This window comes from Tupaia chinensis, unplaced genomic scaffold, assembly GCF_000334495.1.
Source record: "Tupaia chinensis unplaced genomic scaffold, TupChi_1.0 Scaffold000494_1, whole genome shotgun sequence".
NCBI classification, from domain to species: Eukaryota; Metazoa; Chordata; class Mammalia; order Scandentia; family Tupaiidae; genus Tupaia; species Tupaia belangeri.
The window spans coordinates 2,494,550-2,513,230 of NW_006160006.1; the positions used below are offsets into that span (position 1 = coordinate 2,494,550).

An 18,681-nucleotide genomic window follows, 5' to 3' on the forward strand; every position below is an offset into this window, starting at 1 on the left:
CTGTCTCACAGACAAGGTCAGTGGGCTGCCCGCAGCGGCGGGGAGCCTCGAGGCAGGCTGGCTTTGGAGACACGTGAATCAGCCTTTGACTCTCGGGGGTCCTGGGACGTGCTTTCTCGTAGGACCTGCAGGCTTCCCAGAGCGCCTGCCACTGGCTGAAGGGCGTCCACTACTCGGACATCGGCACGCTGGCCTGGATGATCACCCTGAGCGACGGCCTGCACAACTTCATTGACGGCCTGGCCATCGGCGCCTCCTTCACCGTGTCGGTTTTCCAAGGCATCAGCACCTCGGTAGCCATCCTGTGTGAGGAGTTCCCACACGAGCTGGGTAAGCACGCCCCCGTGCCACCGTGCGCCAAGTTGTGGGTGCGGCCCCTTCCCTGTGGCTGATCTCCCCCTCCTCACGGCGCTTGTTAGCATGCCCCCAGCTGTGGAGATGGAACGACCTTTTTCCCTTTTGTTATCTGCGTGCGTGAGGTGGGGTAGAGAGAAGGCATTCCTCGGCAGGTTATCATGCAGCCTGTCCCCCAGCCTGCCGGCTCCTCCACATCTTAGTTTTCAGGCCACCACGGATCCGAACCCTGGTCGCTGTATGGCTCGCAGTGTTGCACGGTGCCGGCGGTCTGGAGGGGGTGAAGTCGATGAGCCAGGGGCCAGGGGGCGCTTTGTTTCATCAGAGCGAGTGCGAAAAGCCAGGACTGGGGCTCAGACACACAGCGGCCGTGTCTGGGCTCGCCGTGACTGGCTTGTTTGTTTCTGGCGAGTTACTCCTCCCCATTGGGAGTGTGTCCTAAAGCGCTGCTCTTTGTAGTCGGGATGAAGGGACTTCCTCTAGTTCACCACCCACTGAAACACCAGCGAGGCCCGTGCCAGTGAGTCGGTCATTGTCCAGTCCATCTTGTGGCTAATCGGAAACTCCTGAAGCCCTTCTATTTTATAAAGATAGAGGTTTATTTTGTTCACAGCTTGGAGGCCCAAGGTCCAGGGGCCTGCCCTGGTAGGTTTCTCTGGCCAGTCACAGCAAGGTGGACAGTCACAGCGTGTCGGGTGTCCATGGCAGCCTCTGTCCGCCTCATTTCCTGCCCTAACCACCGGGACTGGTGGAGGAGGTCCCGCCCAGCCACCCAGCCACCCAGTCACTGACCTCCTCTGACACACAACTGTGCTCTCTCACCCCCACTGCAGCAGCACGGCTCTGAGTCCTGCCATGTTCCAGCTGTAGAGGCTGTTTGCTTTTGTTTTATAAATTCCGTGAATTACTTGCAGCCTCCAGGCTGGACCAACCTGGTCAGTTTATTACGTAGAGACACTTCCGAGCGGGAGGTAGAGATGCCTGAATCTTGCCCCTGCAGTCCTGCATCTGGGCTGTCCTGGTTTTTACCAGCCTCCCTCTGAGGTCAAGCAGCCCGATGGCACCAGGTGCTCTCCGTCTTGCAGCTCTGGTACAACTCCCCTTTCAACCTTCCTCTTGTTCTCCCGCCGCAGGAGACTTCGTCATCCTGCTCAACGCGGGCATGAGTATCCAGCAGGCCCTCTTCTTCAACTTCCTTTCTGCCTGCTGCTGCTACGTGGGCCTGGCATTTGGCATCCTGGCTGGCAGCCACTTCTCTGCCAACTGGATTTTTGCGCTGGCTGGAGGGATGTTCTTGTATATCGCTCTGGCTGACATGGTAAGTCTTCCGCTGTTTATGCCACGTAGGTGTGACCCTGGGCCACAGTGTTAAATTCAGGGGACAGCAAAGAGAATGTTGGGTAGTTTTTTCTTTGTTTTCTTATAGAGATTTTTGTTACAAGGGCATGTACGCTCACCAGAGATACAGAGAGAGACAGACAAATCACCCCCCGGGGGTAATGGCCACACCACAGTCCCTTCTCTGGTCTCCTCTTGGGATTTTAGGCACATGCACACATGTGCCTGGCATGAGTTTAAGCCACCGAGTCTAGTACTTGAACCACAATCGACTGCGTGGGAGTTCAGTGACATAACCATTATGGCATCTGCTGATCCAGGGCAGTTTGTTTTTATAACAGGTTTGCAAAGGTATCTTTATGTACTCCACAGTTCACCTATTAGAGGTGTACAGTTATGTGGTTTTTAGGGGGCATTGAATCTTAAAGGATGGGCCGTCAGGTCGAGTAATGGTTAAGGCCCTGGAGTCCACATAGCCAACCACGGTTCAAGTTCCTGACCTGGTGGCTTGCAAATCATGCCAGGCAAGTGTACGTGCATGCCAAAAATCCCAAGAAGATAATAGAGGAGAAGGGATTACGGTGTGGCCATCCCCGTTCAAGGGTGATGTCCCACTTTCCCGCTCTCTGTCTCTTTCAGCAAGTGCACACAGTCTATGACAAAAAAAAAAAAAAAAACCCACCCAAAAAGAAAAAAATGATTTTTTTTTTTAAAGAAGTTTTTGCTATAGGGTGCATGTGCTCGCTGGAAAGACAAGAGACAACCAGAAAGTGAGAAATCACCCCCCAGAGCGCATGGCCACGCCACAATCCCTTCTCCATTCTCCTCTCAGGATCTTAGGCACACACATGCCCAGCATGAGTTTAAGCCACTGGGTCCAGGACTCGAACTGCGGTCGACTACCTGGGAGTCCAGCGACATAGCCATTACGCCAACTGCTGGTCCCAGAAAAAAATTATTTTAAAGGAGGAAAGGTTCATGTTTTTATCAGTATATGTAAAGAAAATGGTTATACTTCGTCTAGAGGCCTTACGTATTCAGGAATTGGTGTATTTGGGTGAATAAAAAGAAGAAAGAAAGGTGGGAGGGAGTGGAAGAAGGAAATAAAAGGCCTCGTTATCATTTTGCCCCACAACAACAGCGGCACACACTCTGCTGTGTGGGTCTCTCGCTGCAGTGTGTGTCTGCTCTCAAATCACTCTAATCACAGGCAGTGTTCGGTCTGTCCTGGTTCCTTTTTCCCTTGATATGACATAGCATATTCCATGTTGCATACTTTTTCCCCCAAGGGCAGTATTACTTGGTGAGAGGATATGCCTTAATTCCAGATTACTGGAACTGTTGGCCCAAAAGGGACATGTGGTTTTAGGCTTTTTTATTTTCTAATTTTTGGCCAGAGGACTTGTGTGCCCACCAGAGAGACTGAGAGGAGGAAGCACCCCACGGGCACGGGCGCGCTGTAACCCCTTCTCTCGCTCCTCTGCAGATTGGGGCATGCCAACACCCTCATTTCCCAAGCTGCCTTAACCACCAGGCCATGGAGCCAGCTTGGCTTGAGGCTTTTAATCCATATCACCAAATTGCTTTTCACGTTATAGGCCGAGTCTGAAAATGTGCATTGTGCTGGACCTGCAGCGTGCAGGGTACCCATTCAAGTTTCAGTGTACTAGACGTTCCTGCTCTGAGGCACCCTTTATGTAAACGAGGCTGGTCTCCTGCTCACTGGCATGCCGTGCTCTTTGGCTCTCTGCATGAGTTATCTTCCACAACCTTTGAAAATAATACTTTTGACGCGATGATGAGAACACTGACCACCATGGCCCAGCCTCACCCCATGGACGCATGTTCCCTGCCGTACAGGGAGCCTACGCCGTGGTCGGTGTGTTTTTGGCCTGACTCGGTGGTTTTATTGTGGTTGCCAACCTCACTGGCCTGGGTCATGAGGCCTTGAACCACGGTGTACTGTGGCTTCGTTCTCTGTCCACAGACACAGTTGCTCAATTGCTCAACCATGCCTCCCAGTAGCAAATGACCTTCCCAGTGTCTCAGAGTTAGCAGTCGTGAGTTTCTGGGCCTGCTCCCGTAGAGCAGCTGGCTGGTGCTGTACATAGAGCCAGGTCCCACGGGACCCACCTCAGTGGTAGTCCTCGACCAGACTGGGGACCAGCAGATTACATTGTCGGACTCCCACGTACTCTATCCCGCTTCGAGTCCTGGACCTGGCAGCTTAACACTCACGCCGGGCGTGTGTGCATGTGTGCCCAAGATCCCGAGAGGAGAGTGGAGGAGAAGGGATTGTGGTGTGACCGTCTCCCCGGGGGTGATTTCTTGATTTCTGTCTCTGGCTTTGGCGAGTGCACATGCCCTATAACAAAAATGTCTCTCAAAAATAAAAGAAAAACATACCAGGCTCTTTGAGCCTGTTCCAAATTCCAGCGGGATGGAGACATGGAGGAGAAGGTATTTCAGTGTGACCACGCCCCAGTGGGGGACACACTCTCCCTCTTTCTAGCAAGCGCATGTACCCACAAGCTTGTGTTTTATGAGGGCCTATTTATTTCCAGCCAGCATCTGAGTGCAGCCCAGGCCCCCACATGTTTGTGGGTAGCACTTTGCTTTACCTGGGTGTCGAGTCATCCTGGTGACCACCTGGAGAAAGGCTGGGCACCCTGGTCTCTGCATTGCCCTGCCTTGCACAGTAGGAGCGGAATTGCAGCTCCCTGTCTCTCCCTCCGCAGTTCCCTGAGATGAATGAAGTCTGCCAGGAGGACGAGAGGAAAGGCAGCATCCTGGTCCCCTTCGTCATCCAGAACCTGGGCCTGCTGACCGGCTTCTCCATCATGCTGGTCCTCACCATGTATTCGGGGCAGATCCAGATCGGGTAGGGCTCTGCCGAGAGCCAGAGGGAGTGCAGGTCGGGCCCTGGGCAGCCCAGGCCCTGGCCCGCGGACTCTGCACCCATGCAGCACCGCGGCAGAAGCGGTTCTGTTAAAGACCGGGCCACAGACTGTGCTCCTGCGCTCAGAGGTCAACTCCATCCTGGGAACCAGCTCTGGCCAGTGCCTCGCGCCCTCCCCGCTCCCTCTCCTCACAGGGACCGTGGAACCTGAGTGGCTTACCAGGCAAGCCTGACTGTCCCGATACCTGCCTTCTTTGTCTGGAACTGGCCCCGGAAGATTCTGGTCCCTTTGTCCCACAGTGCAGCCAGTGGTTATAGCTTGGTGAGAAATTCCCGCAGGCGAGTCCACAGTTTGGGGCCCAGGAATGTGTGTGCACCCTGGTGTGTGTCCACTGACCTGTTCTAGAGGGACGGGAGACAGGGCCCTTCCCTGCTTCCTCATCTGTTGCCTGTTCTTTTCTCAAAGAGATGCAAAAGAGCAGGTGAGCAGGGAGAGGGGAGGGCCATCCCCAGGGAGAGAGGAGACGCAGTGTCACAGTGCTCATCGTCCCTCCTGGGACGCTGGGTGCTGGTTTCTGGGGCAGCACCTCAGCACTGCACGGCTGGCCCCGTGAGCTGCTGTTGCCTGGCCCTCCTCTTCCAGGTTACCACTGGGGACAGGGAGGGTCAGGAGCTGCAAGGAAACACTTGGCTTTGCCATGGTCGCTGTGTCCCTTTCCTACTCCCGCCTCTGAGACTTTCTAGCTCCCTCCTAGAAGCACATTACAGATGTTTGTGTTAGGGGCGGCTGGGCAGACTTGCCTCCCCTGCCAGGATTCTGCTGGGTGGCCAGCTGACCTGCAGAGCTGGAGTGCTCTACTTGGACGAGGGTGTCAGAAGTGGGGTTCGAGGGTTCGCTAGTGTCATCAGTAACAGGATGAGTAATGGGACTGAAGGGTAAGGAAGACCTGGGTTGGAGCACGGCAGACGCAGGGAGAGCGGAGGCGGGCGGGGTATAGACAGCCCTCCGGGTCCCCTCACCCAACAGAGGTGGACGCCTGGTGTGACTCGCATGGAGACGGAGGGAGGGGGAAGATGGAGGTGTCAGAGAGGCCTAGGCCAGCCTCGGCCGGCGGAGCCTCCCAGAGCTCCTCTCCAGGTTCACTAGGTGAATTGCTTTATTATTATCATATTGATAATGTGAGATTCTTCCGCCACTTTGGGGAGCCAGACTCTCCAGAAGCCTTTCTTGGCCACAGGTGCAGCCTGGGGGCCGCGTTCGCAAACTGACAGGCGTGTGACTGACCGGTGCTGGGCCGGGCCGACACCTGAGTCCTGTCCCCACACACAGACACTGTCCGCCGTTAGTCATCTATTTTGTTTTCCTCTTGGCATACATCCCTTCTAGCAGGAACACTTCCGGAAAGAACATGAGTGGGACGTTGCTGGTGCCGCCCTCCATGTTTTCCTCCCCATCCTTGGCCTGTTGGTGGAGAGATTCGCAGTTAGGCCGGAGGAGGGGGAAAACTTGAGTGATCGGGACTCCAGATTTAAATATCAGGACAGACTCCTGATGGGGTTCTGGTCCAGTTTTACCAAAGAACCAGTCCTGGAATGTTGGAATCTAACTTTTTGTATTAATTAATGGTGACCTGTGAGACCATGTTTTGTCTTTTCTGTTTTATTTTCCTCAAACTACTATCAGGAGCTCGCAGAAAATCATGCTCGGAATTGAAGACTCCGGAAGATGTCACTTTCCTTACCTCTCATTGATGTATTAAATGTACAAGTTTAGCATTCCCTTTAGATCCTGTCATTCCTTAAAAATAAGACTAAGTTCAAGTAAGTGGCTTTCTAGTTTAGGAAAATTGCTCAAAAATAGTCTTTATCTAACTAACATATTGAAAAGTAAAATACGGAGCAGTAGGGCGCTTTCCCTTTCGTGCGCAGCTGTATGAACTTCAGCACCCTCCTCCCGTGGGCAACTGCTCAAAGGGACATGCTCCTTAAATCAATTGGTGGCCAGTCCCAGCAGGAGCTTGGGAGAGGCGGAGACTCTGGGATCATCCAACCAATTGTATGTTACCATTGGCAACAAGATTAGCTTCATGAGCTGAAAATGTGGCCATCCCGTTGTGACTTTTAAGTCACAACTTTCTGTTTTGAACATCTGTACATGTAAGAAGACTGAGGGTAGCGAGCCCCGGCATCGGCACCCTCACCCTCGACCTCTCCCTGAGCAGACCAGCTGCCATTGCTGTCAGCGAGGGAGCCTGGGCCACGCGCAGGAGCCGGAAGCCAGGAACGGGGTTCTGGGCTCCTCACCTCCCCCTGGCCTGCAGGGTGCCTTAGGCCCTTGACCCTCAAGGTTTTTCCTGAGTTTATAAAAGAGGGCTTCTCCATTTTAGTAAGTCCTCTCCCAAAGGGATGGTAGCACACTAGAAGTCTGCTTTAAAGGAACTTGACTGATGGTCACAAAAGAGAGAGGTTAGGTTTTTATTGTTCAGTTTTCCTTTACAGTTCTGCAATTCCATCACAGTATTTTTTAAAAATAACTCAGGTGTTATGAAATGAAATTAGAGAAGAAAATAACTTATATGGACTGTAAATGTTTTATTTGTGAAATTCAATAAATAAAGCTATATTCTGTAATTGCCGAGAATCCCTGCCTGATCTTTTGCAGTTACAATGTGGGTGCAGTAAAGGCTGCTTAACACTGGGTGGCGACGGTGTCTCACCCATCTCAGGCTTTGTTTTATCAGGTCCTGCTTAAATTCCCACCGGGATTTTAGAAGGAAGCTTTCATGTTACATAGTATGCAAACTTGAACATCTCTTTTTCCTTTTCATGGGGCTGTGACTTCGCTGAGGTCGTGTGGTAAAAGAATCGTAGTGTCTGGTAAGAGCTCTCTATCACCCTGCTTTCTCTGGTATACGTCCACACTTTGACACTTTCGGTAGTTGGGGCTCGGTTCATTTAAAGTCCATCTCCTGCGGCCTGCACGTGGTGTGGGGGTTAAAGGTGCTGGACTCCCACATGGCTGACTGCCATTCAAGTCAACCAGGTGGTTTGCTTTCTCACTTTCCCTCTCTCTTTCTCTGTCTCTCTCTGATCAAAACTGGAAAATAATAATAATAAATAAATAATAGTAAAGTTAAATAATTCTTTTAAAGTAAAGTACACCTCCTGTATGCTTTTCAGGAAGAAGCACAGGGTTATGAGACTTAAAATTCTCAGCTGTTTGTTCTGATCCCAGGGCAGCTTTAGGGTTGGAGATGTGCTGTTTGTCTTCGACATGGACATGGAACAGTGAAATAAGAATCAATTCAGTTCATAAATGCACTAGACATCCCCACACGTCTGCTGCTCAGTCCTCACCTGTTCGTTTGTGTTTAGATTTTTACTGTAGGGTGTGTGTGCTTACCAGAGAGCAGCAGACGGAGAGAGAGGAATAATGAGGAAGCACCACCTCTCTCGGGAGGGGGGGGGTTGCCACCCACAATCCCTTCTCTCTCATTCTCCTCTCAGGATTTTGGGTGTGAAGCACACGCACCTGGCGTGATTTTTAAGCCACTGGTCCGGGATTTGAACTGTGAAGTTGGCCATGTGGTATCTAACTGCCCCAGCCTCCTGCCCAATTCTGAATGGATTTCAGTTTTATTGCACCAAAATAAACTCAGACCGACTTCCATTTTCCATACACTTTCTGAAGACCCCTCAAGTGTTTCGTGTTGGCCTTCCGTCCCCATCACCTAATCACGCCTGCCGGGGGACTTGGTGGGTGACATTTGCTTGTCCTTTCTCTAATGCCACCTTCTCTAGGAATCCTGCGCACCCCGCTGCCCCCTCACGGGGCTTATGCTGCAATTGCTATTGTTTTCACGCATTCCTTTCAGGGTGGAGGCTCCGCTTGGTTTCTGTGACTGAGGCCCTGCCACACAACGCATGGAAAGGCCAAGGGAAGGGCTTTCAGTTCCGTGCTTGAGAGAGCTCTCTCCCACCGGCAGCAGGAGTGGGTACGAGTCCCGGCATTGCGGGCGCCAGCTCATGCCTGGTCCTCGGAAGTTCGTGACCCACAAGGAGTGAGCAGAGCTGAGAAGGTGGGCTCTGACATCGGCCACCCTCGGCATACTCTGAACCAGCTAAGCCATTCTGGACATTCTCCGTGAAAGCCACTACAAAACGTTTTTGTTTTCATGAACAACCATGGTGTTTCAGGCAGGACACGGACAGTCGTTACCAATACACAGCTTTCAAACCCCCAGAAAGTCCCTAAACCTAGTCATCAGAGCTCTGAACCGGGGAGGCCTGCAGGAGGGTTGCCAGGCCTCACTGTGCACGGCGCTCAACTGCGTTTCACGAGCCGCCCGAGTCTGGGGACCCTGGCGCCATCATCTGCCTGAAGGTCATGGTGGGGAACAGGAGCCGCTGCTCTTGAGAAACTCCCTGTCAGTGGTGTCGCTGGGAAGTCCTGATTGCCTGGTTCCCTGGTAACCGGAGTTTCGTGGTCAGGTCCCAGCGGATCCAGTCTAGGCTAAAGGCCGGGAGGGAGAGGAGGACAAAAAAGCAATTTTTCCACAGCACAGGCACTCATGCCAAGATGGCTGTGTGAGTCAGGGAGTCCTGCCCTGGGAGCGAGGAGGAAGGCTCTCAACTAGGAGGGGAAGAGATCTACCCCGAAGTGCAACAGGCTTTAAAAAAAAAATTCAACAAGATCCTGCATTTTTATAAAACTTCAGGGTCAGCAAAGATGCTGGGCTCCACATGTCCAACTGTGGTTTGAATCCCATACCTGGTGGCTTGAAACAACGCTGGGCATGTGTATGTGTAAAGGAGAGGGGATTGCAGCATGGCCAGCCCCCCGGGGCTGATTTGTCACTCTCTGACTCTGGCTAGTGCACGTGCCCTATAGCAAAAAGCTCCGTAAGTAAAAGGAAACTCCGGACTGCTGTCAGCAGAAGCCCAGAGCTGGCACACGTGCAGCCCGCCCCGTTCCTCCTGGTCTGTTTGGGTCTCCATTTTCTGCAGGCTTTTCTCATCCTTGCTAGTGTCAGCTTCTACCTTTTTGCCTTCGGGACCTTCTCTCCCTTTGCAGAGGCTTTTTGTTTGCTATAGGACAGTGCAATCACCAGAGAGAGAAAGGAGAGGGAAAGGGAGAAATCACCCCCTAGGGACAACGGCCGCGCTGCAATCCCTGCTCCACTCTGCTCTTGGGATTATGGGCATGCACGCACACGCGCCTGGCGTGAGTTTCAAGCAGTAGGGTCTGGGACTTGATCCATGGTTGGACATGTGGCAGTCCAGCACTTTAACTACCATGCCACCTGCTGGTCCCTGCAGAAGCCTTTTAAGGAGTGGGCTCTGGCTGAGGGGAGGCCTTGCAGGTCTCTGTGGTCTGTCCTCCACCTTGGCTTTATCCCTGCTAGCGTCCCTGTCAACCTTTCTCTTGGGCATAGTGGCAGGGGGTAGGTGGGGACAAGGGGATGGTCAGCCTGGGGTCATTCTGGCCTCTCCACACTGCTCAGAAGCACTAACGTTAACAGGCCATAAATCTGTTGTCTCGTTTCTTCCTGTTCTTTGCCATCAGCTTAGATCAATTGGAGCAAAATGCATGCCAAGAAATAAGGGTGCTAGATGTGGACAGGGGTTTCAACGGTGGAAAGACAAAGTGTCCGTCTGCCTCAGGTTTGGATTCTGCACCATCTGTGAAATACCTCAACTTGGGAAAACTGATGTTCAAATCCCAACAGAACCTACTGTCTTTAATCTTAATGGAATACACTAGATTGCACTTCCCACTCAGGATGGGTGGCTCTCAGATGAGTGTTTTGTTGTTTGTTTTAGATTTTTGCCACAGGGTGCATGTGTTCGCCAGAGAGAAACAGGAAAAGTGAGAAATCACCCCCCAGGAGGGAAGACCCTGCCACAATCCTTTCACCTTCATTCTCTGGGGATTTGGGGCATGCATATACGCTCTGCCTGTTTTTCAAGCCACCCGGTCCAGGTCTCAAACTAGAATGTGGTTAAGGTGAGATCCAGAACCCCAACCACCACTTGCTGGCTCCAGGTGAGTTCAGTTTAGTTTTGTTTTAAAGAGATTTTTTGCTATAGGGCACATGTGCTTGCCACACAGAGACCGAGTTAAAGTGACAAGTCACCCCCTGGGGGGATGGCCCTGCCACAATCCCTTCTCCATTCTCTTCCCTGGATCTTAGGCATATATACACGTACCTGGCATAAGTTTTAAGCCACTGGGCTTGGGACTCGAACTGCGGTCGGCCATGGGGGAGTCGAGTGATGCAACTACTATACCATCTGCTGGCCTCACCTCAGGTGAGTTGTTTTATTTTAAATGGTGGGAAAAAGTGGTTGGAAAAGATCCAAAGGTCCTTATGGCCTTCAGCTAAGTATCAGAGCTGCCGGTCCCCATCACAGCTCCTTGCCTGGTGTCTTCGGGGTTTATTTTAAAGGCAGAAAGAGTGCTCAGAGGCGGTCCTTCCTGCGTAACTGTGACCTTGGGCCCTGGGGTGGGTGGGTTTCCGTGATGGTAATACAGCATCAGCTATCGTTAAGGAATAACCCGGAAGCGCTCTGGCCCTGGCGATCATAAACCAAGCGGCAGTTCTCGCCCCGCAGCTCAGGGCATCCTTCTACGTCTGGTGTGCTGACAGGCCATGGAGGATAAACGTGGGCGGTGACCCGGGCAGCTCTGCCTGGATACACACGTGACTGTCGGGAAACTCCCACGAAGTCCCCACATCTCGATGGCCTGAGTGTAAATGAAATGCACTTCTTTCCTAGTTTCTTTCATCATAAAAACACCCTCGACTGGGTCTCACGCTGCAGCCCCCACCTCCAGGCTTTCCCGGCAGGACCGCGCGTGCACCTGGCATGTGACGGGCACCGCAGCCTCATCTCGGTTTCCATGTGCATCCCATTTTCCTTCAGTAGCGCACCACTGAGCTGGCCCGGCCCTTGTAAAACATCCATCTGGTATTCGCTATTTTTTTAGTTAAAAAAAAAAAAAAAGCCAGGTGGCGTGGCAGTTTAAGGCAGCTGGGTCAAACGTGGCCAAATGTGTGGTTTGAATCCTGGCCCCAGAGAAACGTGCTGTGCCCAAAATCCTGAGAGTGGAGAAGGGATCGCAGCTTGCCGTCTCCCCCCAGGACTGCTTCTCACTTTCTCCCTCTCTGGCGGGTGCACGTGCCCTACAACAAATAAATTAAAATAAAACTCATGATGGGATGTGGGTGCACGGGGTGGCACTGAGCACTTGCTTTGTTGTGTCATGATCCTCTTCCTCTAGGCCACTGGGCAGTATGCGGTCAGGCCAGCTGGGACAGGATTCGAACCACTGTCTGCGTGTGGCTTCCAGCTCTGTCCGTTTATACTGTGCGCTGTGCCACAGAGGCTGAGCCTTGGCTAGTATTTTAAATACATGAAAATCAGTAAGTGACTCCCGTGCCACATAACTGGAGAGTCTTTCCAAGAACGGGATGTCGACCTTGTGGGTATTTTGTCCTCAAGTCCTTAAGTGTATTGCATGGGAGAAAGACCAGCGCCCTCCCAGGGCCCCTCCACAGCTCTGCCCAGCCCTCCCGGCCAGCCAGGATGGCGCGGGCTTGCCGGCGTGCACACACCCACAGGAACTGAGCCCAGCCTTGGATGGCGCCCAGTACTGGGGTCATGGTGGTGCTGCGATGGGGCTCCACCACGACCACGCCTTGTGGTTTTACGAAGGAAAAGAACTAGACAGTGCTGTTCTAATCCAGGTACTGGTGGCCTGCAAGATGCACCAGGACATGAGTGCGTGGGTGGCAATGGGGAAGTGGGGAGGGGATTGCCCTGGGGCCAGCCCCGTTGGGAGGTGCTTTTTCCTCCCTCTCTGGGGAGTGCATGGGCCCTCTGAGAATGAAAAGAAGTAAAGGGACAGAACTAATTCAGTAAAAGGAGTATTTGCTTGGGACCAGCAGGTGGCGTAATGGTTATGTTGCTGGACTCCCATGTAGTCAACCACAGTTCAAGTCCTGGACCCGCGCAGCTTAAAACACACCAGGTGCATGTGTGTGCGTGTGCGTGCCCAAAACCCCAAGAGAAGAATGGAGTAGAAGAGACTGCAGCGTGGCCATGCCCCTGGGAGGGGGTGATTTCTCGCTTTCTGTCTCTGGTAAGTGCATGTGCCCTATAGCGAAGATCTTGCTCTCAAAGAAGAAAAGAAATACATGCTTAAAGGATTAGGCCTTTGAGTATAAGTGCTAGTAAGAGAGAAAAATGCCTTTGATCTTACATGCCCTCCCAGAACAGGAGGATCTCTGAAGTGGCATGTTTCTGTAACTTCTTATGCTTAATAAAACAAGCTCTTTTGAAGTCGATGTCTGGTTGTATAGACATAGCTCTTGAGGAAGAACATATTATGTTGCAAAATTCGCAGTTCCAGCATCACAGTAAACTTCCAGACACGGTAGGCCTTCCCCCAACCTGAGGATGGGGTGAACAGGAAAGAGAGGTAGAGTTCGGATTTTTCTTTTCTGGAAAAGTGATTGAAAAAAATAGATTGATCTTATTAAAGTATAGATGATTCAATGATGTATTTTAACTAAAAAGGTAGATACAGCCTAAACATTAGAGAGCTCAATGTTATTTTCATTTGGCTTTGAGGTAGATATAGTCCCACACATTTAATTATGGTCTACTTAGCCTAGTAGAAAATTACTTCACGGGGGCCAGCAGACAGCAGTACAAGACGTGATGGCCACCGTGGGGTGCCCACCATAGCGCAGTCCTCCCAGGGTGGCGCAGTCCTCCCAGGGTGGCACAGTCCTCCCAGGGTGGCACAGTCCTCCCAGGACTGGGCTCGCTCAGGAAGGCCAAAGGAAAACACCACCAGGGGGTTTGCACACAGCCCAGGAAGTGGCCTGCGTGACAGCTTTACACGATATCTGCTAGTCAGCACAACCTTCATGAACGGCTCTTATAACTTGATATCAGCTATTGTTGGCAGAATGTTGCTTTGGGATAAGCTGCTCTTCTCCTTTTTGGTAAAAGTTTATTTCTTCCATTAGTGAGAGAAAGAGATAGAGAAAGAGCACCCCAACAAGGTTTTGTTTTGTTTTGTTTTTAAGGTTTTTCCCATAGGGCCATCGCTGGAGAGAGAGAGAGAAGTGAGAAGTCACCCCCGAGAGGGATGGCCACACCGCAATCCCTTCTCCATTCTCCTCCTGAGATTTTGGCACACACAAACGTGCCCCAAGTGATTTTCAAACCACTGAGTCTAGGACTTGAACGTGGTCAGCCACGTGGGGGTCCAGCACCTTAACTGCCATGTCACCACCTGCCGCCCCCCACCCAGTGTCTTAATGCAGCAGTCCTCCCCCAGTGTTAGGCAGCCCCAATAACCCCCTCAAAGGTTTCCGGACACAAACCCAAACCTTCCCACACGGCCAGCCTCCCAGCACGTGGTGTTTTTCCCTAGTGGCACTGTCCAGCCCCTGCCATGTTTTTCTAATTATGCAAAATACATAGTGGTTTATTTTTTAAAGAATTATTTGTTGAGAGCCAGCAGGTGGCAAAGTGGTTAAGACACTGGACTCCCACATAGCTGACCTCAGTTCTAGTCCCAGACCCGGCAGCTTGAAGCTCATTTCTGGTACGTCTGCATACATGCCAAAATCCTGACAGAAAGTGAAAAATCACCCCGTGGGGGGGGGGGTGACTTCTCACATTTTGTCTCTCTGTCATTCCAGTGAGCACATGAGCCTTATAGCAAAAATCTCTTTAAAAATTATTTAATTTTATATATTATTATTATTATTTTAAATTTGCTATAGGATGCACATACTCACCAGAAAGAAAGAGTGAGCGAGAAAGCAAGCTGCCAGGTCCAAGACTTGAACCGTCATTGCCCAAGTGGGAATCCAAGGTCCTAACCACCATGCCTCCTACTGGCCCCATCACAAAATCCATCTTCTTACCTGGAGTCACTAATTTTTTTCAGATCTAAAGATTATGGTGTGTGTGTGGCGGGGTCACGCCAAGGTCATCTAATCAGCACTAAATGCACTTAGGAGAAGATGGGAGATGCAGTCGTGGTTGCTTTCTGAGTCTCTGACTGGAATTCTGGTGCCGTCTGTGTGCTGGTCCTGCACCGAGATGTTTTGAAGCATTATTTTAAAAGTGTATCCTCACGGGACCAGCAGTTGGCGTAATGGCTATGTCGCTGGACTCCCATGTAGTGAACCGTGGCTCAAATCCTGGGCCCGGTGGCTTAAACTCACGCCAGGCACGTGTGCATGCGTGCCCAAGATCCCGAGAGGAGAATGGAGGAGAAGGGATTGCGGCGTGGCCATCCCCCCGGGGGGGTGACTTCTCACTTTCTGTCTCTCTGTCTCTCTCTGTCTTTCTGGCAAGCACAGGCACCCTATAGCAAAAACCTCTCAAAAAAAAGTGTACACTGTCCATGTAATATGTGTTCCTAATAAAAACATTTACATAATGCTTTGTGTACAAAACTGGAGATAGTATACTAAGAAACACTTTGTTATGTGCAGCTCTCTTAGAAATGCTTCTAATTGTTAAGATACCCTACAGGGGCCAGCAGATGGCGCTGTGGTTACATGGGTGGACTCCCACGTAGTTGCCTGCAGTTTGAACCGTGCTGGGTGTGCCCAAGATCCTGAGAGGAGAATGGAGGAGAGGGGATTGCAGTGTGGTCATTCCAGAGGGGGGTGATTTCTGGCTGTCTCTCTGGCGAGCATGTACCCTATAACAAAAATCTCTCTTTAAAAGAATAAAAGATCTCCTACAGTTCAGTGGCTCACATTTAACACAGACGGTTAATATTTAATGGCTTCACATAAATAGAAAGTGAAGCCAGGTTACCTTTAGACCACAGTGGGAATGAGGATTCTCTGTGCTTTGGTTAAATTAAAAGCGTTCCTAATTATGCCTCCGAGAAGCTGGTCGTTAATTAAGATTTACGAAGTGCTTTGGGAGTTTCATACAGAAATACACTAAGTCTCACGTGCCCTGTAAAATGGAAACCTAGCTTTGACAAAATTAGTAGAGAGACCAGGTAAATGTGAACCTTGGCCATTTCAAATATCGGGTAGTCCGAAAAATCATGACACATTTTCACATAAAAAAATATGTCATGACTTTTCCAATGACCCAATATGCATGTCAGTTCTGACCAATGCAGAAAGTAAAAGGAAAACAATGTCCAGTTCGCGAGTTCGGGACCTGGCCAGGTGGGGCAGTCACAGGCTGAGAAGGGCTGTGGGCACCACCCAATGTGCGGCTGTAGGAGAGAGAGGGCAGCCGAGAGCCCAGGCCCCGCACCCAGAAGCCCTTCTCTGCGACTGCAGGCCGGGCGGGTGCTGCAGGGTGAGACCCACACCCAGCTCTACCCCTGCTGGCTGAACCCAGTGGAAGTCGGAGGACTGAAGCACGTTGGTGGGGACCAGCCTCGGGGCAGCAGTAAAGCATGCTGACAGCCTGCAAGGGTGACCCCTGGGAATGCTCGCAGCAGCAGTAAAGCATGCTGACAGCCTGCGAGGCTGACCCCTGGGAATGCTTGGGGTTCATGTCCAGAGACCTCGCTGAGTATCTGGGCACACGCATACCCGAGCCGGGGCTGCTGAGGCTGGAGGGATCATGGCATCAGGACCCTGGTGGGTGCTGCCTCCCTTTCTGTCGTGGCGTATATATGGCATTGCTGGGACTTGAACCCAGGTCTGTCAGGCTACACTTATTCGTTTATTCACTTAGCAATCTCGTTTGCTTTTCTGTTGTTCATTTAACAAACTCAAACGAAGTGCTCACCGGGTGCCAGGCATGGTTCCACACCCTGTAGGAGTCCCCAGGAACCCAGCCTCATCGCTTCCCCCAGGTCAGTACTGTGACATGCCATCTTCTGCAGCTCTGCCATCTTTTGGAGTTCCCGGTGTGCTTGGCTGGATAAGGACTTCACCTCTCTCTGCCCTTTCTCGGACACCAGCACTCCTTAGTCCCCTGGATTTCTGCGAGGCCCGGGGGGCTGTGAGCAAAGGCCAATGACCTGCAGCCACGGTGACAGCCACTGTGGCTGCCAGCACCCCAGCTGTGTGCGTGGTAAATCCTTTCCTTCCGAGGTCTCGGTTTCCTCTTCTGTGACTGGAAGTGATACTAATAGTTCCCACCTGTAGCCGATGCCAGGGAGCCCTCCCAGACCCTTCCATGTGCACAGCTACTCTCTGGCTGGCCTCAAGGACTAGCCGCCGATGGCAGCTCTGTCCCTCCTCCAGGGAGTCTTCCTTGAGCTGACTGGGTGCCCCTCCCTTGGAGGTTGAGACCACCCTCCCAGCCCCAGGGGCAATGGCTAACAGGCCCCAGGTCAGACTCACTGTGCCCCAAGGCGAGAGTGACTTCGTGTACAACTCAGGCTGCAGACTTGTCAAGACACTGGACGGAACTACAAGGGGCTCTTAAAACCATGGTCACTTTAATCTGATGTGATGGGAGACAGGAGGGGATTGAGGCAGGAGTTCCGGCACCCACACTGAAACAATAAAACCTGACAGATGTTGGGTGGCTTGGAGGCTGGGTCTGAAAACGGTGCCTGTGGAGGGACTACTGCCTGACCTTCACATTCATTATACACTGGCTGGACTACAGTGGCGTGTTAAGGGACTCACCCACCTGCCTGGGATGGTAACTGTGACAACGACGGGACCGATCCTAATGAGGCCAGAAAGTAAGTGGGACGGTGGCTACAGGAAAATCACCGTAGAAAAGTCCTGACTAAGCCGCCCCTTCCTAGCCTGGCACTGAGCCAGGCTCTGCAGGACAGACCCCCACCAAAGTGCACTCGGCACCTGCCTGCAGGGCAGCCCACCTCTTGCACTTACTCCAGGCTTCCAGGCTTGTTCCCTGATCCGGGCCACCCCCACTTCCCCCCCCCCACCCCCCCACCCCCGTGGAGCAATCTGCTCTGTACACTTACAAACCTGCTTCGCGCCGCTCTAAGTCCCGCTTCTGTTTCGTGCAAAGCCTCTTATCCCCAAAGGGAAGGTGGGTGCCACCAGCTTGAGATCCAAAGGGCCGGTTACTTTTCTCCTTGTGAGTGCTGAATACCCATCCCTTCCCACTGGCTCACAGTGTTTCCCTAAGCTTTTGTTGTAGTTCTGTTCAGATTCTGCAAGATGAATTTTAGCAGCTGCCTTCTAGAGACACGGCATGATGCGCACTCAGAGTTCCTATTACTTCTTAAGTGAAATACTCCCCAGGATATCTGAATAATTCTCTCGGGTGGAAACCTGAGCTCCAGACCCATGAAAACCCAATTTTGTCCCTGCCTGTTGGGGTTACTATGGAAGGCTTTGGGTCAAAGCTCGCAGGGATAATTTAGCGTCTGATTCTCAGGTACACCTCCAGGCCTCTTTCCAATACATAAACCTTTATTAATGGAGATTTAAGCTTAAGCCTCTATAACAGTCTAGTCCAACGGAGCTCTCTGCGGTGATGGAAATGCCCTCTTCAACGGGAGACAGCAAGGTCGCCGCTCTCTATTCCTAACTCGAGCACCTGTCGTGGCTTGCTCTGAAAGGAGGGGAGCCAAAGTGTTTGCCCGGAACTTACCGTGCGCACTGCCCGCGGCTCTGCAGTGAAGGTTCGCCCCCGGTGCATGGAACTTGCACGGGCTTCCGTGGCTGTCCACGTCCGCACTGCCCAACGTGGCAGAAATCAGAGTACCTGGGACGGCCGGCGACACCCCGGGTAGGAGGGCAGGCAGGCCCGGGCTCGCAGCGTAAGGAGCTACAGTTGGGAAGTAGCGGGGCGGGCCGGATTGCTCGGGCCCTGCGGGTCCCCAGAAGCAACAGGAGCTCCTGGCAGGGCGCGACCCCAGGGGCTTAGGTCTGACCCAAAGGGCGGGGCGGTCCCCCGTCTCGCGGATAGAAATGGGTGAGGAGGCGAGGCCGGGGCCAGGAGGGACCGAGTGTCCCTCCCGTACGAGCCGCACTCAGCACCTCGGGCGGTGACAGCGTTCCCAGGTTTGGGCGGCGGAGGGCAGGGAAGCCGCGGAGCGCGGACCCGCACTCTTCGGGGATGGGAGCCCCGCCGGTGGCGGGTGAGAT

General features: G+C 52.3%; 1 protein-coding gene and 1 long non-coding RNA gene across 6 annotated transcripts in view; one reads left to right on the top strand and one right to left on the bottom strand.

Annotated features, from left to right (window-relative positions):
• Window positions 1-4,577, top strand: part of SLC39A14 (solute carrier family 39 member 14) — a 55,168-nt gene extending 50,591 nt beyond the window's left edge. For all 4 annotated transcript variants that reach the window (XM_006156459.3, XM_014590880.2, XM_027774939.1 and 1 more), the window contains 3 exons: window positions 123-330; window positions 1,488-1,672; window positions 4,431-4,577. In XM_006156459.3, the coding sequence (XP_006156521.1) occupies window positions 123-330; window positions 1,488-1,672; window positions 4,431-4,577 (540 nt within the window). The remainder of the gene's footprint in view (window positions 1-122; window positions 331-1,487; window positions 1,673-4,430) is intronic.
• LOC106735718 (uncharacterized) overlaps window positions 1-9,730 on the bottom strand; it is a 15,171-nt gene extending 5,441 nt beyond the window's left edge. Inside the window, exon 1 of one of the 2 annotated variants that reach the window (XR_001370968.2) lies at window positions 9,131-9,730. This is a non-coding gene — a long non-coding RNA (uncharacterized LOC106735718). Of the gene's footprint in view, window positions 1-7,430; window positions 7,639-9,130 lie in introns of those variants that run through there. The other variant, XR_001370969.2, reaches the window with a different exon arrangement.
• Window positions 9,731-18,681: the final 8,951 nt, after the last annotated feature.